At 55.1% G+C, this 24431-nt stretch overlaps 1 protein-coding gene across 7 annotated transcripts in view; it reads left to right on the top strand.

Moving 5' to 3' along the window:
- Positions 1 to 24431, top strand: part of CACNA1C (calcium voltage-gated channel subunit alpha1 C) — a 613935-nt gene that overhangs the window by 415205 nt on the left and 174299 nt on the right. For 4 of the 7 annotated variants that reach the window (XM_076007801.1, XM_076007800.1, XM_020287401.2 and 1 more), the window contains 2 exons: positions 5620 to 5723; positions 12800 to 12972. In XM_076007801.1, the coding sequence (XP_075863916.1) occupies positions 5620 to 5723; positions 12800 to 12972 (277 nt within the window). Of the gene's footprint in view, positions 1 to 5219; positions 5324 to 5619; positions 5724 to 12799; positions 12973 to 24431 lie in introns of all 7 variants that reach the window. The other 3 variants (XM_076007799.1, XM_020287411.2, XM_020287400.2) reach the window with 1 other exon arrangement.

Raw genomic sequence — 24431 nt, 5'->3', positions numbered from 1 at the left:
TCAACACAGCCCTTTGGCTGTGAGCCAGTGTCCATTACACAGATCTGCAGACTGGGGGCCGCCACTCTCCATGGTCTCCTAACCTCCCACTCAGTGTCAGTGCACCATCCCATCTGGTTTTAGGGGCTTTTTTCATGCGTGGAGGAGTTGATTTTGTCGGCTTCCCTCGGCGCTAGGAGCCTGCTGCTGCTCCCCCACGGAGACGAGGCTGCCACACTCCGAGGCGCTCCCAGGGCCTCCGCCTGCAGCAGGGGCAGGGGCAGGGGCAGGGGCAGGGGCAGGGGCAGGGGCAGGGCAGGGGCAGGGGCAGGGGCAGGGGCAGGGGCAGGGGCAGGGGCAGGGCAGGGGCAGGGCAGGGGCAGGGGCAGGGCAGGGGCAGGGGCAGGGGCGGGGCAGGGGCAGGGGCAGGGCAGGGGCAGGGCAGGGGCAGGGGCAGGGCAGGGGCAGGGCAGGGGCAGGGGCAGGGCAGGGGCAGGGGCAGGGGCAGGGCAGGGGCAGGGGCAGGGGCAGGGGCAGGGCAGGGGCAGGGGCAGGGGCAGGGCAGGGGCAGGGGCAGGGGCAGGGGCAGGGCAGGGGCAGGGGCAGGGGCAGGGCAGGGGCAGGGGCAGGTGCAGCCTGTTCCCTGCCTGCTGCTCACCCAGTGACCCATGAGGTGGACGCCTGTGTCCCAGCAACAAGGTGACCTAGGCCATGAGTGGGCACAGACTGGCAGAGCCCTTGCCCTGGGCTGACTGGCATTCACTGGCAACAGCAGGTCCTGCCCTCTAGTGACACTCGGTTTAAAGCCCTGTGACTTATGGGTTTACACCTCTGCCTCTTGATGGCGGGTGACAGTGTCTCCCAACATTCGCTGGAACCGTTCAGTCCTTTTGGACCCACAGCACCTGTGGGAAAGGATGCGCACAACTCAGAACGTGGGGACGTCAGCTCGGACCAAGAGCAGCCTCGAGAGGACTGGGCAGGAAGGGGTTGTTCCTCCAGTTTATCTTTTTGGGGAAAAACAAATGGTGGATTTGAAGGCTTGAGGCTAGAGTTCCCCTCAAGGAGTTAAAACAGTGGTTTCAGAAGAGCCTCTGGTGTTTTCCATTGAGTACCCCCTTGCTTCTGGCCGCTCACCCTTGGACTGGACAGGCTGTGTGTTTCAGCGACCCGGCTTCGTCCTGTGGGTCTTGGCCCGAGGCCCTCGTGGCTGCAGGGCGGACAGCAGGGCACATCTCGGCGCCTGCCTTAGGAGAGTCACAGACCCCAGGAATGTCCAGCCTCATGGTTTGAGCAGACCTGGCCTGTATTTCACCTCCAAATAAGGGTGTCAGCAATTTGGGGCACTTTTAAAAAATATGGTTTTATCTATTCTTTCTCTCGTTAGTAGCCCCATTCCAGATGATTTGAGACCTCAGTCTCCTCGCTGCAGCTGTCACCCGTCACCCTACTTCAGAGCCACCCAGCTCTGCATGCTCCCTCCGAGTCCACCCCCAGAAGTAGGTGGTCCAGAACAGAGAGGAGAAAGTAGGAGAAACAGAGGGGCCCTTTCCTTTCAGACCAGAGCTGGTGGCCAGGGACTCACCTCCCGGTGGCTGGAGGCACCGCCCCAGGAGGCAGTGGTTCTCTGAGGCCCCTGGAAGCTCAGTCATCTTCATTCGCCCTCCTCCCACCCCCACCTGCTGTCCCCACCTGCTGTCCCTACTCGGAACTTCAGAAAGAACTGGCCACAGCAGGGGCGCAGAGCAGAAGCGTGGGTAGCAGTGGGGCAGGGACTGTGGTCCTGAGGTCTGGGCTGCCCGACCAGAGTCCCTCGTGGTCTGGGAGCCCCGCCTACATGTGGCGCAGGGCAGCGCAGACGCCCTGGGCCCGAGGGAGGCCCCAAGGTGTGTGGGCCTGTGTGGCCTTGAGGACTGCATTTTCCGCAAGGTTAGGTGTTCGCAGAGGACCAGCGAGGAGGGGTTTCATGTCAAGGAGGTTGGCTGAGCGCCACCCAGCGCCCTGCCCACGGGCCGCTGACCAGGCTCCGGAGGCAGCTCCCTGAGGGGAGCGGGTGAGCCTGCCCCTGCCTCCTGGGGCTGGCTGTCCCTACCAGTCCTGAGGACAGCAGGATCTGGGATCCAGGGAGGAGCGGGGCGCGTGCTCATAGCAGACCCCTCTGCCCCTCCGTGCCCGACCTGCGCTGGGGAAGCGCGTCTCTGGGCTCGGGCAGAGCAGCGGGTCCGTGGCAGGCCTGCGCACGGCTCTGGGGTGCACCCCCGAGGCCATGCACACGGTGCTCGTGCATGTGCACTTGTTCTGGCGAGAGTCTGCCGTTCCCACCAGCCCCAGGGAAGCAAAGCAGCACTGCTTCCTAGAGGGAGAGGAAGGCGCTGCTTCTGACTGGCCGGGCCTGCTGTGAGAGAGAGAGCCACAGGACACCAAAGGCTCCGCACGGCCTCAGACCCAGGTCTCCAGCTCCCTCAGCAGGGCCTGGGACTCCCAAGCCCTGGGCCATTTCCAGCCCCATGTTCTCACAGTAGCCGTGAGCCCAAAACAAAGCTCAGCATCCTACAGGTAGTCGACACTCAGCAAATTCTTGTTGAACAGGTGTGGACTCTGACATGGCCACTGTGAGGGATGACGTCACAGCCCCGCATTCCCCGAGACCTGCAGACCCTGGCCTGTTGTGGCCACGTGGCAGTCCTCGTGGCGCCCAGTGGTCAGCTAGCTCCCTGCAGCTCTCCTGCCTGCCCCTCCCTACACTCGTTTCATCAAACCTGCTTCCCCTCGCGTTGGCGCAGTTTCGTTTTTCTGTTCTGCAAGATGGAGGCTTTTATTGAACGTCCCGCTGCAGGCTTGCTTTTGCTGCACTCTTGGTTCAGACAGTTGCCTTCTGGATACAACAAGGCTCCCAGGCTCGCTGGGATAGGCACCGGGTCTGACGCACAAAGACCTCCCACCCTGCCTCTCCCAACAGCTGCTATTTTGCTGGATATTTTAGTGGTTCAGCCGCTGGGAAAATCCTCCATCCTGCAGCCAGGGAGTCTGCACCGCTGCGGGCTACATTTTTAACAATTGCCAAGTTCCAGAAACCCCCGTTCATTGGTCCTTCACAGGACCACAAGGACTCTGGGCTTCCCTCCTGCCCCTTCACTCCTTGCCCACAGCGGCCCTGCAGAGCAGGGTTGGCACAGGCACATGGGACGCACCAGTGAACACAGCAGCCCAGGCCCACCTTCTTCATAGCACTCCCATTCAAGCACGGGAGACAAAAATGAATAATGGTGGTACGAAATGAGTAAATGACACAGTTATAAAGTGATAAGTGCTGTGAACAAAGTAGAGCAGGGCACATGGGAATGACGTAAACTCAGGTTAAGTTGAACTTCCTGACTTCATGGTTACGTGGCGTGTGTTGGGAGCTGTCCGGCCTCACCTACTCAGTCCAGCAACCCCACACGCGGTGCTTCTCCAGGCCCTGTGGCTGCGTTTGCTGGGTTTCTCCAGCCAAATATAGTAATGTCAGATGCTATTAATGGATCAGTAAAGAACATGTAACCCTGCAAACCAGCCAGACTAGGTAGGTCTCTCAGTTCTTCTCAGTATTTTTTATTCCTGGTACACAAAGAACATAGCATTTATTCAGCTACTTGGGTAAATGGTCAAGTTGCTCAGAGCCACAAAGCCATTGATATCTGCCTGTCCGAGGTCCCTGGGGTAGAACCTGTAGCAGTGCTTATCAAACTGTAGCACACCTTGGACTCACCTGGGGTGGTTAATATGCAGGCTTCTGAGCCACAGTGAGGACGTGGGGCAGGGCCCAGGGATCTTCTTTGTTAACAATTCTCCCAAATGATTCTGCGGCCGGTAGCCTTCTCAGCACACCTTGAGCTACACTGCTGTGCACCTTAGCAGAGGTGTGGTGAGTCACAGCACTTGTGTGCTTATGCTTGAAGTTGGGAGCTGCAGATAGAATGACGTAGGGCAGTGGTTCTCGGGCATGTATCAGAATCACTGCAGGGCTTGTTAGAACACGGGTTGGGGGGCTCACCGGGAGAGTGTCAGGGTGAGTCCGAGTATGTGCATTTCCAAACAGGCTCCCAGAAGACATTGATGGTGCTGGCCCAGGGGCCACATTTTGAGAACCACGAATATGCATCATTCAGGAAGCTTGTGTACCTTAGGAAGTTGGGTTTATGTGAGCTCGTTTCACAAGGACAAAGTTGGAGCTCATTTTGGGAAAGCTAAGACTAAACCCTGTTTAGTCAGAAAGCATCAGAAGAAATAAATTTGAGAAACTGAATCAGAATAAATTTCCTTTTTGATAAAAGTCTGCTCTGTAAGTCATCTTACTTACATTGCACTCGGGTGAGTGGTGAGCTGGTGAATGCCTAACGACCCCTCCCCGGGGTGGGGTGGAGGGGCTGACTCACAGTGCTTGCCCATTTCAGTGGTGTGAATACCCACGTGGCTGTTGTCAAGCTGCCACCCTGAAGCCACTGAACATGGACTTGGGAGGGGACACTCCGGGTGAGCTCTCCCTAGCCCAGAGGGTCCAACCCTGGTCCGTGACTGTTCCAGCCATGGTAGGGGTCTGCGAGCTGTCTCCACCATCCAGGCAGCTCCAGTCCAGGTCCCAGGTTAAGGGCTGTTTCCATCTAAGCTTCAGTTGCCGACTGAGGAACCTTTCTCGGAATACATAAACCAAAACGGCTGCCTTTCCTGGGCCTGGCCTGCATGCTCACACGGCACAGGGCTTAGCCCGCAATGCCGGTGTGGGCCAGGACCAGGTGCAGGCCCTTCAGGAAGATCTCCTAACTCACACGTGCTCCAGAGTGTCAGTCCTCCAGGCCACACTCCGCACGCCGAGGGCACTGTGCCTCAGAGTGCACCGGAAGACTTAGTGGCCACATAAGCCCAACTCAGCTAAAGCCATCCCATGCTGAAGAAATCGTTTTTCAAGGTGACCCACCTTCTCAGACGAGTGAACAGGAAACATTGGAGGAATTTTTCTGTTCCAGAAAATAAAACAACAGAGAGAGCCAGACATTCCTCTTGAAGCAGAGCCCTGAGGGTCCTTTGCAGTCACAGGGAAGTATTTGAATATAGATGGTGCCAAGGGTGACAGTGGGTCTTGAGCCAAAAACCAAATTCAGCCCCATTTATCTCCTCGAGACCTGTCCACACACCTTTCTACCTGCCTCTTGCTCTAACTCAGTTCTGCTTTCTCTCTTCCTAACTTTCCCTCGTCTTTCCAGATGCAGGACGCTATGGGCTATGAGTTACCCTGGGTGTACTTTGTCAGTCTGGTCATCTTTGGATCCTTTTTCGTTCTAAATCTGGTTCTCGGTGTGTTGAGCGGGTAAGCTGACCGTTTCTACGTCCTCCTTACAGTGCAGCCGAGCAAGGTCTCAGGTCCCAGCAGACCATCGCCAGGATCCTCAGGGACAGGACCCTAACAGGCCCAGGAAAACCAGAAACAAAAGTCTCTATTCAACCACAAATCCTGACCCCGGCTGGGCAGGCTATCTGGCCTCTGATTGGCACCTGGAGGATCCGGCCGGCGCTGCTCGGGTCAGCGTCCCGGGCGCCGGTGAGGGGCACTGGCCGTGCTCGGTTGCTGAGTGTGTCTCACTAACTATCATTCCGTTCTTCCAGGTCAATGATGCCGTAGGAAGGGACTGGCCCTGGATCTATTTTGTTACACTAATCATCATAGGGTCATTTTTTGTACTTAACTTGGTTCTCGGTGTTCTTAGCGGGTAAGCAGGACCAAGGAAAAAGGTCTTAATTTTTTTATTTATTTTTTATTTATTCTTTTTACTCTTCCTGGCTCTTCTTTTTCTGGCTCTTTTGAACCTTGGGTAAGGGGTCACCTTGGGAGCCTTGAAGTGAATGTCCTTGGCCTGGCTGGGTGAAGGTCAGACGCACAAGAGTGAACCCACTGGTTTGGGTGGTAGACAGGGGAGACACGTCTGGTCCTCTCTGTGTCCCGCCAGCTCATCCGATGCCTGCGCAGCCTCAGGCGGTCGTTTGGGTAGGCAGGATACGTCTGTTTGTGCCTTGCTGACATCCTTAGCTTGAGCGGGACCGGTGTGGCCACATGCATTTGAGGGGTTCATAGATGGGCACTGTCCACATACACGGCAGCCTGTGGGTAGGCACTTGCTTGCCCTCTTGAGCCGGTCACCACTTGTGGCAGGCTGACGGAAAAGATTTCACCTCACTGTTACCCAGTGGTGAGCCGGCCGAGGTAAGAAGGGATTGGTTTCAAACACGAACAACAAATACAGGCTCAAAATCTAATTATTTTCAGTCCTGACTCCTGGACTGATCCGTCCATTTCTCGATTTCCTTTTCTGAATGGGAGGGACACTTACCTGTTGAAGGCCATAGGCTGCTTGAGAACAGAGATGGAATACACTTTCCTTTAAATTTACCTGGTCTACCTGATTCAGCCCGTATTCAGACGTAATCGTAAAAGTAGCATGTGGCTGGAGCGCCCGGTAGCCCCAGGTGGCCGCCTCTTGTCTGTGGAAAGGCACGGAGTGTGTCCTCAGTCCGCTCTCTTTGGAAGCGCGTCCGCCACGCCAAGGCCTGACACCCAAAGGCTCCTGGTGACCTGCTCCCGGCGACCCCTCTGTTGCCTTTGCTGCGGGGTGGGGCGGTCTCTCTCTGCTCTGCTTGGGACAGGTCAGCTGCTTTGAATGGCTGTTCCTAGAAATCTAGAGACCTTAATGCTGGGAGACATTTAAGCATAAGGAGAAAGGTTTCCCTTCACTGTCACTCGGTGTGCAAATGGGGCACAGCTACTCCACCTCCTGTGCAGTTTAATGCAGGGCAGGAGCACTGAGGTCACCTTTGGAATCGGTGAAGGGAAGAACCTGCCGCTGCCCTCACCCCTTCAAGTGGTGGGCAAGGTTAGAGACCCGGGTGGCATCGTGCCCTTTGCCAAGGTGAGGCCACACAGGACCAGTTCCCTCCATCAGGGATAGAAAAGGACAAGTAGAGCAATATAAGTTCCTGGTTAGTTGCCTGGAGGGCAGGGGGGTTTTCATTTTTATGTTCAAACACAAGAAAATGCCCCGTTTTATATGTGATTCTCCAAGGAAAGCATTGAAAAAACCGCCCCAATTTAAGAGAGAAACTTGAGTATCCCAGCTCTGCACTTGCTGGATGCATATTGTTGAACAACTTCACCTTTTTAAACCTTCCTTCCCCATCTGAAAAAAATTAAGGCGATGAAACCAGCTCCAGGGCGTGTGACGTGAGATGGGCGTCTGTGTGAAGCACGCGGCGCGGTGACGCGCACGGTGCATGCTCTGTCGCCCTGCCACTGCAGCGACTGTTGTTCTTGGTGCCTATTGTAACCGGAACTATTGAATAGAATCATCGAATGTTATAACTATTCCAGCCTTTCCTTTCAAAGATGAGGAGTATATACTTAGACATGTTAAGTGACTTATACAGTGTCGCTTTGCTGGCAAGGAGCAGAGCCAGGGCCAGAGCTCGGCACAGCTCGGCTCCCGCCCTCCCGCCCTCCCAGCAGGCGTACATCGAATGAGGCTGAACAGCAACACAAGCCACAGCTTGAAACTTTTAGAAAATATAATTCCACTGTCTTCCCTAGAGATCAGGAACCAAATCTGAGCAAGTGAAGTTCTGTGCAGGAGTCTGACCCTGCGGGCTGGGTAGCAGAGCTGTGCCCATCATTCCTGTGCCCCCCACTGCAGGCGTGCTCCTCCCGTGGTGTCAAAGCAGAGGAGTCAAAGGACAGAAGCTGCTGCTGTTAGAGAAGAAGTCATTTTGAAGGCCATGGCCTGACTCCGTTGCCATGAGACAGGTGTGTCAGTCCGTACACTGGTCTTTCCTGGAGACCTTCCCCAGCATCTGCTCATGGCAGCTCCAGAGTCACTGGTAGGACACCTGCCCAGAAGGGCAAAGAGGTGTCTCCGAGTGAGCACCTCCACTTCCTGGTTTAAGGAGGTCAAGGGCTGGCCACCCCGCCCCATGTAGTGACAGAAGCTGGAGTCGGGCTGCTGGTGGCTGAGCACGCTGTGGCAACAGTTTCGAGTCGGCCTCTTGATTAGCCAGGACAGTAGAGCAGCCACCACAACCGTGCAGTAAAGCACCCACTCACTCCTCAGTCAGACTTCTGATTAAGCCAGCTTTGCAGAAGAATCCACAGACGTCTCAGAGCTCCATGGCACGAACAGTCACTCCCATTCTATGTGTCAGGCCCTGTGCTCGGTGCTGTAGCTGGATCGGCTGGGCTGATGCTCCTGACTGCGCTCTGAGATAGGTGCATTCCAGTCTCCATTCTACAGAGGAGAAAAGTGAGGTTTACTAGAGAAAACTACCTCAATTCTAACAGGTGGGAAGTGGATCCAGGGCTGAGCCCAAGCATCATGAACCACAGCCTCTATCCCCAGCTCCACGTGGTGCTCTCCCCAAACCCACGGGGAAACGGGCCACTTCCCTGTTTTTAGAAGACAGGAAGTGGGGAGGGAAGAGCAGACCCTGCAGCGGCAGGGCGTGCGCGCAGCGGCAGACACAGAAGCAATGCACAGCTGGCTCCTGGGGACAGCCAGTGGGACAGAAAGGGGCACCGCCTGGAAGCCTGCAGCAGGCCAGGGCTGCTTAGCATGGGTGCCGGCAGCCCCACAAGCCTTCACGGTCTTTGGGAGGGCACAGAGCCACCAACTCAACAGCACTGCAGTTTGGGAGCCTGTGGGACTGGCGGTCACAAGTGTGAAGCCTGCATCCATCAGTCGGGGATGATAGTTTACAGCCCAGACAGCCTCATAACTCATCATAAATGGCGTCCTTCAGTTCCTGAGGAAGGCTGCATTGTGCTGGGTGTGTTCTTCTCACGAAGGTAAAGAAGATGACACTCTATAGCTTCCATTTAAAAGGTGGAAATTCAATGATTTTGGGTCATCAGAGGGCCAGGCCTCCTTTATCTGGAACATTCACATGTCCAGGACACCTTACGTCTGATGAGGCCAGGTAGGGCTGGTATAATGAGCACACATCTCTTGGATTTTTTTCAAAATACTTCTGTGTTCATTATGTATTGATTCTCATATCAACCCTATGCAAGACACAGGATTGGCATTAGTATAAATGATAATCAGATCGCGGTTACTTTCTGCTCTAGTAATCTCAATCTCCAGCCTCCTAGAATTAGAATGATAATAGTGACCATGAGATTCTTGGAATTGCACTTGAAGCTGTAATGAGGGGAAAGTCTCTGGACTCTGGAATCGGTTACTTTTGTTTCAGTGGTTGCAGAGGGCTTCGGCTCTGTGCCTGGGTGGTGCGAGGCCCAGGCTGTCTCACAGGGGTAGACATGCCAGCATTTTTCCATTGGGAGATGGGTACGTCTCCTGCTCCCAAAAGGCAGACAACCAGACATTTTACGACCTGGAAGTATGACTGGGTCCTGGCACCACAGCTAAGACACAATATCCAGGTGCAGAAGAGAGCAGCGGAAGGATAGCACACAGATGCCTCACGGGCAGGAGTGGGCGTGACGACAGCGTCCCTAGTCGCCGCTCCTCATTCACGCCCAGTACAGTCACCAGGAGCCAGCACTGCATCAGTGAGCACTGAACTGCCAGTCCCAGGGAAATGCAGGGTCAGGTTCCGAAGCCTAGGGTCACAGCATTTTGTCAACCAATCAATACATAACCTTGTTTTATGGTGCTTCTGTTAAAGACACCTTATTTAATATGTACTGTTGACTCATTAACATGAAGCTCCTGGCCAGCACTTATAACTCACGCCTGAATGAAGCTTATAAACACAGACTATTCTCTGTAAGGCACAGGGCACGTCACAGCCTTCTTGTACTTAGGGAACTAGACAGTCGTTCAGCAGTATGCCTGGGGCTATTTAAAACAGTGAAATCACCAACAAAACACACAAAAATGCCAAAATCATGGCACTAAGTAGACCGTAAAAAGAACACTTGTTTACAGCCTGGAGCCAAAGCAAGAAGGCAGAGCATCACCTCGTTCAACCCCAGCTGGGAACTTTTGCCATCTGCACATGTCCACAGATGACTGTGAAAGTGCCCAAGCACCGACGCTGGGGCTATAAACAAATTCCAGTGAGTAGGTAAATTGGTAAATATGGATCGACTGTATTGATTATCGGAGGGCCTAGAGCCCAGCTATCTGCACTGATGGGATTTTCCACATGTACGCTTTGCATGACTGATCTCCAGCCCCTGGCTTTCCTGCAGCCCTCGTCATCAATGCTGGCCCTTGCTGGCGAGAGACACACTTCTGTCTTGTGATGAATCCCACCACTGTGACCAATTGTCTCCCCCGCTCCAGTCACTGAGCCCTTCAGGTTGGGCTCTTCATTAGCGCAGCCCCCAGGGCAGGCACGTGGCTGGCATCCAGGCAGGGAGGTACAGAGAACCAGCGCTGCCACCCACAAATTTCTCATCTAGCAGGGCCTGCCGAGGGGCCTTACCCCCCATCCTGCCACCAGCCTGGTTGTGCCCGTGCTCCGTGGGAGCCGGTGGCGCTCAGATCTGACTGTGCCACTCCTCCATCCCTCTCAGCCCCATAGCCGTCCTTCCTCTGCAAGAGAAGCCGTCTTCAGGCCAGTCAGAATCATCAGCATGCCTCCTCTTCTCTCCTCTTGCTGTTTGTTTTAGCTCCCCATGGGCCTAGGGGTATAGATGGTGAGCTTTCAGCCCATGGGGGGCGGGGTGCTATAAAACAGGACAGGGCCAGGTGGATCCCAGCTCTGTTCTCCCAACTCCAAAAGAAGTATGGGTAGGTGTGTTGTAACCAGAACGTGAACCCTCTGCAAAATCATCCAAAAGAACTCAAATGAGCCATTGGCTATTTAGTCCCTTGCAGCCTCAAACCCACTCCAGAGGAAAGGAACAGAGAATGCAAATGGGTGTAGGCAGAAAGGCAGTCAAACACAGGGCTCTTGAAACACAGTTTTGGTGTTGGTTTGCAGAGGGAGGGAAATGCTATAGGAAGTTACTGTCTCCAAGGAGCAAGGCCAGGGCCCTGAGAGGCCGGACCAGGTCCAGGGAATAAGAGGTTTGGGCATCTTTCCGTGCCCAGCCCCGACAGTGAGAGCAGCGGAGGGCAAAGCAGCACAAGGCCTCCGTCTCCTCTGTGAGCTGTCAGTCGACCCCTCTTCCCTGGCATAAAACTCCCCGGGTAAGAAATGAAGGTACTCAGTTGGCAGGATGCCTGAAAAACAGCAAGTTCAATCCAATTGGAATTGGATTCAATCAGATTTAAGAAGAAAATTCAATCCAGCCCAGAGCATCATTAAGGCAACAGTAAAAGAGAACTCGTTAGCTTATAGCCCCCACATTCTGCCAATTACAAAGTTCCCTAGACCCCGCCCTAGCCCCATTTCACCATAGAAATGGTGTGTGCTGAAATCTGTACCCTCCTGAGCGGCACAGGCAGAACGCAAATGCTGGATGGCGTGTGGTGATACAGCCGTGCCACATGACAGTGGGCTTCGTGGAGCTCTCGTCCCCTGTGGTTTATTGCTGCTGTGCTTCCTGCCACAGCACTTTCCTTAGTGCAGCCTGTGCAGGAAATTCTTCCAGGTGGTCTCAGCAGCCTCTCCTCCCTGAACTGAGCCTTCACTGGTGAGAGGAGGAGGGGTCGAGGCTCCAGGAGTTAGCCCGGAGGCCCATGCATGCACACACACTCACACACCCAAGGGGCACTCCCCGCGGCCTGCACAGTGAAGACAAACCCTCCGATCGGCCTCTTCTGGAAGAAAAGGCACAGACTGGCTTCGAGAGTTGAGAACGCACCTTGTTCGTGACTGCTTTCTGCTGCCAGCCCCTTCCTTGCCAGAAAATGAATTTGAAGTCAGAAAATTAGGACAGAATCATAGAAAATAGAAAAAAAATAGTCATTCTGTCAAAACTTTTTCAATAGGCCCTTCCAACAAATCCCAAAGTAATTCCAAATTCTACTTATTATTACTTTAAACTGAATGTATCATTTAATTTCTATATCATCTTGATTTTATGTATTCTTCTATTGATTAGATTTTTTTTTTTTTTTTTTATCAAAAGAGCAGGCCCTGGGACATTTTCTTGTGTTTGAAATCCTCATTTGTCTCCATGTGGGCAAGAGCCTTCTCTACTTTAGAAACCCTTCCAGGCATGCCAAGAGCGGCAGGTTGAGCTCTAGCAGCAGGAACAGTGACTGAGCAGGTTACCTCTCCTGGTCCTCAGCCAGTGGCGTGCAGGTGACTGTTCGTAGTCGGCTCTAGGGAAGCCCTGGTTCCCAGCACCTATTTGCCAGTTACTGTGGTGTCAACACTCCCACCGTGGCCGGGCTCAAGCTCCCCACGAGACATCTCTGAAGCCGGAGTTGGGAAGAGACACGTTAGCCGCTGGCTCTCAGGACCCAGTGCAGCGAGTGGGCTTGGACACACTGCCCACCCAACACCTGGAGTCCCCTGCACACTCCTGCGGGGTTTCTTAGTTACCACCCGGTCTGGGTGGGACGAAAATGCAGCTTCTGTAACTGTTGTGGGCATTTTCAGTTCCATCTGGAAAGGTTTGCAGGCCCTTGGAGAACACTTGTTACTGAAAGGCAAAGCCAGGAAGAGGACGATGGACTTTATCCGCCCCTCAGACTCTCGCAGCCTGTGTCAGGGTTGTCCCCTTCGTGCTGCTTTCTGTGCGAGGGCGACTGGGCTGCTGGGGAGCTGTGCGCGGGCGTGTTTCTGGGCGCAAAGTGGCTAACACTGTTTCTCCCTATCTCCCTCTCCTCCCACGGCCCTCTTGCCGCTCCCCTTCCCTGCCTGCTCCTCCCGCTCTCGCCAGAGAGTTTTCCAAAGAGAGGGAGAAGGCCAAGGCCCGGGGAGACTTCCAGAAGCTGCGGGAGAAGCAGCAGCTGGAAGAGGATCTCAAAGGCTACCTGGACTGGATCACCCAGGCAGAAGACATCGACCCCGAGAACGAGGACGAAGGCATGGATGAGGAGAAGCCGCGAAACAGTGAGCAGCTGTCTTCTGTCTTTGGGCTGGGTTCTGGGGCGGGACAGCACCCAAGTCGGCTGGAGACTTTGCCAGCCTTTCTGTACAGCCCAGGCTCTGTCCCCTGAAGCAGCGTCCTCTCAGTGATCACAGTCACAGCTGCTCATGGAAGTTAGTCACACGAGAGAAATCGTTGCTGCTGCTCTGTAAAACCACATATTCTTCTCATAATCTTTGTCCTTACAAGACAGTTGAGAGTTTGCTAAGGTGAAGCCTTTTTTTAAATCAAACATCTTCCTCCTCCTCCTCCTCCTCCTCCTCCTCACCCTCCCCCCTCCCCTCCTCCCCCCCCCCTTCTCCAGGCTCCATCTCTTTGGGCAGGGGAGCAGGCTTCCTGCTCCAGGCTAGTTTGAAAGGAACAGTTTCTCCCAAACAGTCACTTGGAAAACTTCATGCCTGCGTGGGGTTCTCCCCACCTTCGCAGCAGACTTCCAGGCACTGTTGAACTTCCTCATGGGAGAGGGAAGCAAAGCTTTCTTCTAAGGAAGGTGGATTCCGAGGTCTGGGGAAGACCAGAGGGGTTGACAGAAGAGTCGGATTATAGAAATTGAGCCAGATCCCCTCTTCTGGGGTTTCCCAGGGCAGATGGTTGGGCAGGCTACTGCTGGGATGGAAATGGGTGATAGAGGATATTGACTTGCAGAGTATCAAAGATGATGAACCATGGAAATTCAGGCTCTCATCAGATCAGCCCGGTGGTTCTCAAAGTGTGGTCCCTGGACCAGCAGCGTCACATGAGAAAACTCTGGGATGGGGCCCCAGGGGTTGGGGATGCGTGAATTTGAGAACCGCTGTCTGAGCTCTGCCTACTCTGTGTGTCTCGCTGGGCCCTGATCTCTGTGACTCTTTGTCCCTCTTTCTGTGTGCAGTATCTCTCTCTTTCTTTTCACAAGTTGGCATAGGTGCACTTCTGTCCTCTCAAGCAGCCTAACCAAACACTAGGTTCCTAAAGGTTGAGCATCTAGAGTAGTCGAGGAACCAAACAGGTTAAAGAGCTTACCAGGGTGTTTTTACAAAACAGGGAGCCGGCACTTCACCCTAAGCAGAGAGGGCGATGCAGAGACCCCCAAGGGCAGGAACAGGTGGAGAAAAAGGGAGAATGCAGCCAAGATGTTCGCAAAGAACAGAATCTCTGCTCTCTCATTTCAAAGATTAAGTTAATGAATCCATCAACTCCTCCCTTTCTGATAACTACTCAAGGCACAAATACAAAATTAAGGCACACCAACCACAAGGGGCTGGTGACAACATAACTCAGTGACCTAAGGGGGCCTTCATGCTTTGCTAAGTAGCTTTGCAAGCTGGAAGTTGGGGCCTTTGATGGATTATAACAATGAGCAATGATGCCATTGAGGGTCTTTCTGGAAAAATGCCTGACAGCTTCTATTACACTGTTGATGCAACTGCAGAGTAGCTGATTAGTTTGTGGGATGGAGTGGTATGGCAAATAAATAAACTGGCCCATGAGCCATAGAGAAGCCTACCTCTAAACACAGGAATTCTGTCCTGGCCCCTTGCTCCACCTTAAGCTAGAGTGGAGCCCCTAGCTCGTGATTAATGGTGATAGGCATGTTTCTTAGCATGTGTCATTAAAAATGTGCAATATCCACCTTGTCCTTAGCAGCCAGTTGCCATCCACAGAGACATGGCTATTCTGTTCTCTGCCTGAAGCAAGAGCAGCCAAGGGGAAGTGTGCTGCTTCTCTGCATCACCCATTATATGGATAATTTCCAAGGAGAGTTCCCAGCGTGGAGGATTCTTTGCCCCTGAGCAGATCACATTGCCAAGGCCCATCTCCCCACACTCTGGTCAGGCTTTGGGAAGAGCATAATGAATTGCCTACCCTAGTAGGCAGAGTCTCTGTCAAGGTTGTCATAAGCCCAACTGTGGATGAAGCCAGACTATTGTCCCTCTCACCTTGCAGCTCTTCCTGGTGGCTGGAGGAGCAAGGGGTCTGCCTCTTGTCCCTTGGGGACTGGAACGGAGCCTGGCTCCTTCACTAGTGGAAATGCGGGTGGGACAGTTCCACAGGGATGGGAATAGGATGTAAATACCCAAAGCAGCAAGGTGCAGAGAGTAAAAGACATGTGTGAGACTTAGGAACAGAGCCAGGATGAGAGTCCAAAGGACCACGTCTACTGGGGACATCCAATCAAAAGTAAAGTTCAAGTGGTTAAATGATTAAGGACTTGGAGTTCTAAGAGCAAAAGAGGAGATTCTGTGGCTGGGAAACTATGTTCTTATATTCAGGACTTCATAGTTTGCCCTTTGAAACAAACACAAGGGGAGAACTGTGCAAATTGAAATGTGTGTTTCAGTTAGCCTAGTAGTTCAGCCTTTGAAGTTTCTAAAAGATTACAGCATGGGATATTCACCAGTTCTTTTCAGCTCAAAAACTGAGTAGTCCTTTAAGACAAAAGGCCGATTGCTTTGGTCGGCGGCTCTGGTGCTGCTTCTGCCCCGGCAGTGCCCCGCGGCCCAGGCATGGTGCCCAAGAGGTGGAGCTGGGTGCTATGCGGGAAAGCTCCCAACACATCACTGCGTGGTCGCCAAGCACCCCTAAGGAGAGCCAGCCAATTGCCTTCCCTGGGGGAAAAAGCCACCATGGAAGTGGAGGAAACGGGCGAGAGGATACTAGAAAGTGCATGGTAGGGAGGGGCTTCTCTAAACAGAGTAACTGAGGTGGCCAGTAAGTCATATACAAAAATATATCCCAGCTCGTCCGTACATCCGCCCACAAGTGAAAGGTCTGCTCTCTGCCGGGCACTGCTCTCGGCCCTGGTGAGTCAGCTATGAGCAAAGGAGTCAGGGTCCCTGCCTCGTGCAGCCGAGCGCGGCGGTAGTCTAGTCAGAGCGGGGAGCGCCCCGGAGGAGTGAAACAGCAGTGCGGCGGCGGCGGCATTGTACTAACAACCCGCAGGTGGTTAGGAGAGGAACCTGTGGATGTTTGGGGAAAGAGACTTCCAGGCAGGGGAAGCTGAGGAGAAGGCCGCAGGGCGGTGCAGCGGGAGAGGGTGCGGCCGAGGGAAGGGCGGGGGCGGCCAGGGCCCGGGCGACCGCACGTGCTGCCCTGAGCACCCGGACTCCTCCCGGAGCAGGCCGGCCGGCCGCCTCCGGAGGTCGAGCGAGCGGCGCAGTGCGCCCTGACCTGACGGACGCGAGCAGAAGGAAGGAGGTGGGCGAGGAGAGCGGGCGCTGGCAGGAGCGCTGGGCCTCGCCCCGGCACCGGTGAGGCAGGTCAGACTCCAGGATGACGGCACCTGCAGACGTCTCAGATGTGGGGTGTGCGAGAGGAGCTGCTCCAAGGCCATTGTCCTGTGCGCCAGCAAGAGTGGAACTGTCCTTTACTGATGTGGGGACACTGAGAGGAGAGGTGTCAGGGCAGGAGCCCACGAAAGCCACGTCCTGCCTGTGAGCCCGGGACGCCGCCAGACGTCCAACTGGAGACGCTGGGCAGCAGCGGGGGACAGAGCTGAGTCCAGGGCAGAGATCTGGGAGCGAATCACTGGGGAGTCAGCAACATACAGAAGATACCTAGCCGCTTTGACTGGACAAGATCACTAGGGAGTGAGTGTGGGCAGAAATAAGATGAGGTCCGAGAACTGAGACCTGACCTCCCAGGGTGTGGAAACCGGCGTGGCGAGGAAGAGCCAGCAGAAGAGACTCGGAAAGGCGCGGTCCGAGAGGGAGATGCAAAGGAGGGGTGCCAGCGCTGCTCCAGGACGGAAGCTGGCCACTGCACGCGCGGTGAGCTCACTGGTGCCCTGACGAGGGCTGTTTGGTAGGACGGTGGGGGCAAAAGCTTAACAGTAAACCAGAGTCTTACTTTGTGAGTCCCTTGAGTCCGTAAGCTTCCTGGAATGGCACTGAGCATTGCTCTGCGTGCTTCCCACTTTGCTGGCGTGGCCTAGCTGTCAGCGATCTGGGCAGTTTGGCCACCAGGAAACCAGAAAGGGGAGAGAGGAGACTTACCTCCTCACTCCAACAGGCCTGTGGCCCCACGGAGGTCAGGGTCTAATGCCCAGCCCTTCATTTTGCAGTGGTTACAGACGGCCTTGGAGTAAAGGAAATGATACACAAGAGCTATTTCAGGGCCAAAAAGGCAGCAAACAAGCAAGAAGGGGCATGTATATGCACTGTTGCCCTGCATGCAGCCTCCAAAGCCCTCTCCTCACTGGGCAAAGATGAGGGTAACATCGAGGCCTCTCCTTCTGGCCGCTGCTTCTCCTTCCCCTGCAAGCAGCCGTGGGCACCCCTTTTAAAGGCCTAGTTGCAAAGGATGGGGTGGTTGTCATGTCTGCATGGGGTGGTTGTCCTCAGTAGAGATGGTTGTCGGTAGAGATGGTTGTCATCAGTAAAGATGCACTGCTCCCAGGGACAGGGTCCGTCGTCCAACTCCGACATCAAAGATGATGGAAGGCCAGACATTAGAGGAAGAAGCCATATAGTAAGAGAAAGAGTAGGGGTTTTCTTCCCACTTTCCCACCCTCAAGATCAAAAAAATGCATTTATTAAGTATTCAATCATGTGGGAATCGCTCTCTCATGTCATTAACATGGTTTAAATGCAGCCCCAGCCCTCCAAAGCTTGTGGTCTAAGATAGGCGTTTTTGTGGACAAGCATATAAAGACAGAAAGATGGTGGAACCCAAACAGTGCATTTCCACCCAGATAAGCAGGATTAAATATTTACACTCGTGGTGCTCAGTTATGTGACTCAGGAGCCACTAGTGCAATCATCACTAACCAGCAGAGCCACAGGGCTGCGCCTGCCCTGCAGTCTGGACCGCGTGTTACTGAGATGCAGAAATGTGAGGGCTCGTGAGGGCGGCAGCTGCCCACAAAAGGGCCCCGTGTGGCCGGAAAGCAGTGCTCTGAATGTCGGCGATTTATATTGTATACGTCTCAAGGACATGTGCATAGTAATTTGCTTTTTCAAAAAAATTAATCAGTATAATCAATATTTACCCTGGACCTAGTGTGGCCGTGAGTTGCCACATCTTCATGTCCATGACAGAGTCCCATGAAGCATCTGGCAGGAGAGGAAGACTAGCATTTGTTTTTGTCACTGATTCTGTTCTTAGTTTGCATCTTAAGTGACTGTGCTTCAGAGGGCCCTGTTGATCCCTCAGATGGAGCAGATACCTCTGTGCAGACTCTAGATGTGGCCCCTGAGCCTCCCGGTAACTCCCAGCCGGTCCTCATCAGAACCCTAGAAAACCCATGCTGGAAAGTTAATGTAGAGATCAGGTGAGGAACTGGAACCCAAGATGGGAAACGACTGCCCAGGCCACACGCTGGGGAAGTCAGCCCTCACGCCCCGTCTCCCGGTCCCTCTCAGGACTCTGCCCAGCAGCCAGCCTTCTCGAACATCCCGGCCATGGCTCCCTAACAGTCCCTCTCGGCGGCTCTTGGGGCATGTCCCCACTCACCTCGTGGAATCGTAGCCACCTCTCTGTGCATCTCTAGCTGGGCTACACTGAGAGCTCCTTTTGCCTTTAATTCACCTATGTCCCTGTGACCTGACGCAGCCCAGCGCTCGAGGGTGCTATGACCCAGGGGAGTCAAATGCACACACGTGCTTTCGAGCGCATGCCTGGACTGGCTGTGGCGAGTCCTGCGCTGCCCTGAGCTGACGGGACAAGTGAGCTGAGCCCAGCACTGGACCTGAGCCGCGCATTGTTCTGTGTTCAGAAGTGACTTCCTTGTGGTGTCATTAATGACTTCCTTTCCATTCATTTCCTTTCATGAACACATTTTCTTTCCAATAGCTTCGGATCATTCTCCACTCTTGGAAAGTGCCATAGGAAAACAGGCAAATGAGCCTGTCAGCAGGGGCAGTGGGCGGGCAGGAGCCCTGCCGTGCTACGGGAAGAGTCGGGGGGGTTCTTGAGAGATGAGATTAGGGGTGCTGTACCTGGGGCTCTGCGGTGAGGCTGTGCGTGGGTTTCTCCGGTTCTGGTAGTAATTAGTGCCCCTGAGTAGGGCCCTGTGGACTTGGTGGCACATGCAGCACGTCAGTGGGGGGTGCTGTCATGGCCAGGGGCCAGGATGCCCACGGCAGCACATGCCTTTGGAGCACGGTCTGGCCCCGCAAGCTCGCAGACGCCCTCTCCTGGCCGGTGAGCAGGGGGAGCTGCCCCAGGGGCTGGGCTGCGTGTGCGGTGAGCAGTGGGCACACCCAGCCGATCTCCACGAGCTGCCCAACGTTCCCGCCGGCCGTGGGCAAGGCTTGCTGGCCTGGAGCTGTCAGGAGGCCGTGGCAGTCTCGCTTTATGTGCCGTGTGCTTCTGGGGTAGGGAGGAGAAAGGCACATAACATTCTGACAGGAGACTTGCATGGGCTCCTGTGGTCAGCAGAAAGGAGCCAAATCTTTGGTAACGAAAGCTCTGGTCCCCTTCGGAGGACACTGTCCCCCACCCCCATGAGGCTCTCAGTCCACAGCTGCTCTCCAGGCAGGAAGAGAGCCCAGGCCATGCCCCGAGGACCCAGGCAGTGCGTGGGCAGCTGGCACAGACTTCAGCACTCCCAGGGCTGTGACTTTGGGCAGTGTCCCAGGCCAAGACAGTGACAGCAAGCCAGCACGGCCCAGAATAAGAGCGGTTTATTGATTGTGGAGAGTATGGGCAGCACCAGCCGAGGAACACGCCAGCAGTGGGGTCCCGCACTCCTTTTAGATACCTGCCTTTGTGTGGGTCCAGCTCTCACTGCTGGTGTCCGGGCGGGAGTGGAGCAGCCCGTGCACAGAGCCCAGCAGCAGCAGGGTCTGAGCCCTATTGGGCAGCTGTGCGGTTTCTTAGGGGCAGGGGCCGCTCCTGTGGTTCGGAGGGGATGAGTGGGCAGCTGGGTTCCTGGGCCACTGGCTGGCCAGCCACCCTGCAGGGCCTGAACAAACGGCTGTCAGCTCTTGAACCCCAAGCACACTGGGAGTCCTGGGGGAGTGGAGCCCAGAAGGCCCGCTCTCCCCCAGGGTGGGAGGGGAGCATCCTCTGCCTTCCAGCCAGGTCTCAACCCAAACCAGCACCTTCTGAGTCTACTTCTCTCTCCAGTGGCTTCACCACCTACCCAGTTCCCGGCTGTAGTGCCTCCTGCCTCCTCCCCTCCCTGGACCCTCCGACCCTCCATAGTTACCATTCCTGCATGCTGTCAGTGCAGTCTCTCCAGTCACCTCCCTCTCACCTTCCTCCTCTCCCTCCACCTCCCCTCCCGGACTAGCAGCCACCTCACTACCGCCCTCTAGCCCCGCCCACACAACATGTGCCATGCAGCCAGGTACTGTTTCTAGAGCTGATGGTGACATTCCCTTGCTTTGAATGTCCTCCTTGGCTACAGAACAAAGCCTGAGCATCTTCTCTTGGTATCTAGGTATCTCTGATCTGTCCAGCCAAGAGCTTGAACTGCATTACTCCCTGCTCCCCGAAGCAAACCCAGACAGCTTCCTGCTCTCAGACCCGCTCTCTCTCCTAGACCTTCACACGTCTCACCTCCTCTGCCTGGAGCACCCTTTCTCTGCTTGCCTCCACTGCTCCTCCCGGCCTTCCAGCCCAGCACAGAGAGCACAGCTCAGCTCGGCCCCCCAGACCGTTCCTCTCAGTCAGGCACTGCCTCCCTCATGGCCTTCTGCCTGCTGCCCTGGCCGGGGGTGGAGGGCACCCCTTGTCGCGTGGAGAGCCTTCTTGGGAGGCGAGAGCATGCGTTACTACTCACTCACGCTTCAGTCTTGCTTAGTTGACCAAGTATCTTTTGTCTAGTTTTAGCCATACTTGTGGTGGCCCCCAGGGAGTAAATTGTGGTTGACAGCATGGGCTGAAATTATTTAGAGGTGAGAAAGTGGGCCAAGGAGGACAGCTGGAAGGAATTGCAATTATAGACACATTAGGAGAGAAAAGTGGGTTGCTGATGGAGGAAGGGGCAGAACCTATTAGCCCCATTTTGCAGATGGGAAAACTGAGGCTCGGGAAGGTTAATGTGGCTGTGGCTTACAGTGGGTAGGTTGCACCATTAGGCAGGCCTGCTGCCCAGTTCTGCAGTCGCCATCCCACACTTGTCTCTCCCACAGTCCCTGCCGGGAATGTGTGACTACCCTCCTCCTCCAGCAGAAGGGGCTAGCAGAGGTCCCTCTTACCCACCCAGCAGCCTCTGCATCTCCTGTTTTATAGCCTTTGTCACCTCAGTCTAACCCACAAGCAGGATAGATGGAGGAAAAGAGGAAAGGGGAGGGGAGGAAGTGTAGGAAAAACTGGTCTTAAATTATAACAGAAGGGGCGTGAGTTTGATTTCTTTAAAAAGATGAACTTTATGATTATAACAACTATGTTTGAACTGGAGCTGAAAAGAAATAATGTCATTGTCTTGCTCACGGAGGAGCGAAAGTTAGCCTGTGTGTAGTGGTTTAAGAGACGGTCTTGTTTGGAAGGCGACATACCTGTTGCGTGACCTGTCAGCATCTCCTTTGGGCCAGGGCTCCTTTGGACTTGACTGGAGGTGTTGATCGCCCTGAGTGCTGTGGACGGGCATTCTCGCTCAAGGCCACCCTCTGTCCTCCTTGGCACACACGCCGTGAGGGGCGTGGCGGAGGCTGTGGCGGCGCAAGCCCGTGCAGGGCTGCCCCACTTCTTGAGCCTCTGATGGAACCTCGGCCCTGGGAGTCCCTGAGCAGGGGAAGCCTCAGGGAGGAGCTGGCAGGTGGTGTGTTTAGAGACGCCCTACCACCTAAAGCCATGGTCCCTCTAATAAATGGGTCTGCCTGTGGCCACTGAGCCTTGCTCAGGGCAGCACCCAAGAAAGTGCTGATTTGATTTTAATTTGGTGCTTTTCAAACAGATCAGCTCACCTGGGAGCTGGAAGTAGCTCAGCAGAGGGTGGCAGAGGCGACCGATCATCCTCAACTTCCCTTTGATCCATGTCCTCCCAGAACCAGGGCTGAGCCTGGACACAGAACCACCGCACGGCAGCGCCCCTTGGCTGCCCGGCCCCCTTCCCCATACCAGGCCCATGCCCGTCAAGAGGCGTCCCCCGCAGGCTGTCGGTGGAGGAGAGTGGCAGCTCTTGCCTGTCTGGTTGCTCGCTGAAGTGGAGAGGTATCACCTGGCAGCAGGCCATTAGCCATGTGCTGTCCTTCCGTCACCAGGTGTGCGGCGCGCATGGCTGTCGTGGCACACGGAGTCCTGAAGCCAGAGGGAGCAGCACAGAGGCCGGCGTTGTTGGTCTCAGAGTGGGGGGAGTGGGGGGGCTCCCAGAGTCACATGCGTGCCAGACTGTCCTGTGTGCTTGAGAGAGACATGGGCACATTCATTCAGCACATTTAGGCACCACCTGGGTACTCAGGACGCCATGATGGGTAGACACAACCTCTGTCCTGGCTCACAACCCAGTTAAGGAGGCAGAGACCCCTGCCTGCGGGTGAACACAGGAAACACAGAGAGAATAGTGCTTGGAAGAGGCAGGAAGGGGCTGCCTACTCAGAGGGTGATTCTGGAAGGTGCCGTATCAGTCAGGGTTGGCTAATTGTTGTCATGAGCAACCCCAAATCAGATCTCAGTCACTTAACACATTGAGGTACCTCGTACTGCGAGTAAGTTGAGTGTGGGTTGGGGAGGGGAAGCTCAGCTCTGCAGTCCTCGGGGCTCGGCTGTGTCCTCCTGTGGCTCTGCCGATCCCAGCCCAGGCGGCTCCATGGGCCCTCGGAGCCCAGCCAGCAGAAGAGGGCGTGCGGGGCCGGCTGGAGGTTTCAGCGGCCAGGCCTGGCAGTGTGGCCCTCACTTCTGCCCGCCCAACTTCCAGGGCTCTGGGAAACAGCTGCTAGCTAAGTGCCTGGGGCAAAAAGGCTGGGGGAGGGTGGACACCTAGCAGTGTCTCTGCCACAGATTGGTAGCAGGTCACATGGCTGGGAGAAGGAAAAGGACAGTCTGAGCTGAGGGGTAAAGTGAAGTGTGTGTGAAGTGGTAGAAGCAAGATAATTTTAAAAAGAAGAAAAGAAAATGGAAGTGCACATGTTTTGGGGTGACTTTAGGGTGCACAGGGGAGAAGCCAAAGATAGGCCAGAAATAGAGACTGAGGCCTGGTTCCAAAGGGCCTCACACTGGGACTTTATCCTATGGTAAGAGGCCACTGAGGAGGTTTAATCAGAGGAATGACAGGGCACACGTTGAGTGTCGCAAGGTCCCCACGCAGCTGAGTGTGGACAGTGGGCTGGCGGAGAGAAGCTGGTGCGGGGAGCCCAGCCTGAGGCCAGCGAGGCCTGTGCTGGTGGGCCTGGTCCCGAGGAGAGTCCGGGCCTGCACGTCAGGAGCTTTGCCCTGGGGTCACCAGGACAAACAGCCTGTGCTCGTTAGCCCCAGAGCTCGTGGGGGTTACAGCAGTGCCCTGCCCGGAGAGGGGTCCTTCTGGGAGCTGGGCCGTCCCTCGCCCATGGTAGGAGCTGCCATGGCCCTCTGCCCCTTGCTGTTCAAAGGCCTGTCTTCTGTCCCTGACTGCAAACACACGCACAAGCTGTCCCCTACCCTAAAAGGTGCCACACGTAGAATCCCGAGCGACTCTTTCCCCTCACTGAGTCCCTGCCCTCATCATTAAGTGCCTTACGAAAATATGTTGAGTGACCACCGCACACACAGGGCGTTGGCGGCGTCATTGCTCTGCATGCCTCTGCGGTGTTTCCGGGAGAGATTGTGCCCCATGTGATGGAAGAGACTCTGTCGTCTTAAATGGCTATAATACCTGCTGTAAGGACTGGACTGTCAGTCTCTGTGATCACTCTGTGCTGAAGCCACAGTTAGAGGGGCGGGACTGAAGCCAGGTGGGAAACAACAGAGAACTTGCTTGAGGGCTGGCCCTGCGGGGAAACCGCGGCGTGAGGCTGGGGCGACGGTGGGGGGAGGTAGGAGGCACATCTGCGTGTCATCATCCTTCCGTATCCGGGGTCAGGCCCTAGATTCCCCCCTCAGCCACGCGCTGGCTCCTTCACAATGCAAAGATCACAGAACCCTAAAACCCGCTGGGACAGAGGGGCCCCAGGTCCCTGGGTCTGGCCCTCCTCCCCGAGGTGCGCTGACCGTGTGAGTGCTGCCAGGCTGTCTCCCGTCAGCATGGGCCAGTCTCCACCTCACTGGCAATGCCCCCAATTCCGCTTCTCTAAAATACACGGGCAGCTTTCAACGCTCTCTCCAGAAAAATCACAGGACACGCTCAAAGGCAGCAAGCAAGATGGGAACTGGGCAAGGGCTTCCAGAACAAAACAGGCAGTGTGTTCATTTCCAAACACCTGACTCTGAGGCTACACTTGGACTTCACTGACAAGGCCACAGACTTTCTTCTTCCTACTCCTAGTGTGGATCCACCAGCAGGCCCTCACACATGGTGACAGTTAAGCAAAGGACAGGACCGGAGTCTGCACATACAGCCCTGAAGGAATGGCCCCAGGAA

The sequence above is a fragment of the Microcebus murinus genome, chromosome 10 (assembly GCF_040939455.1).
Source record: "Microcebus murinus isolate Inina chromosome 10, M.murinus_Inina_mat1.0, whole genome shotgun sequence".
Classification (NCBI taxonomy): Eukaryota; Metazoa; Chordata; class Mammalia; order Primates; family Cheirogaleidae; genus Microcebus; species Microcebus murinus.
The sequence above is the reverse complement of the archived record's forward strand: the minus strand, read 5'-3'. Positions and strand labels throughout refer to the sequence as shown.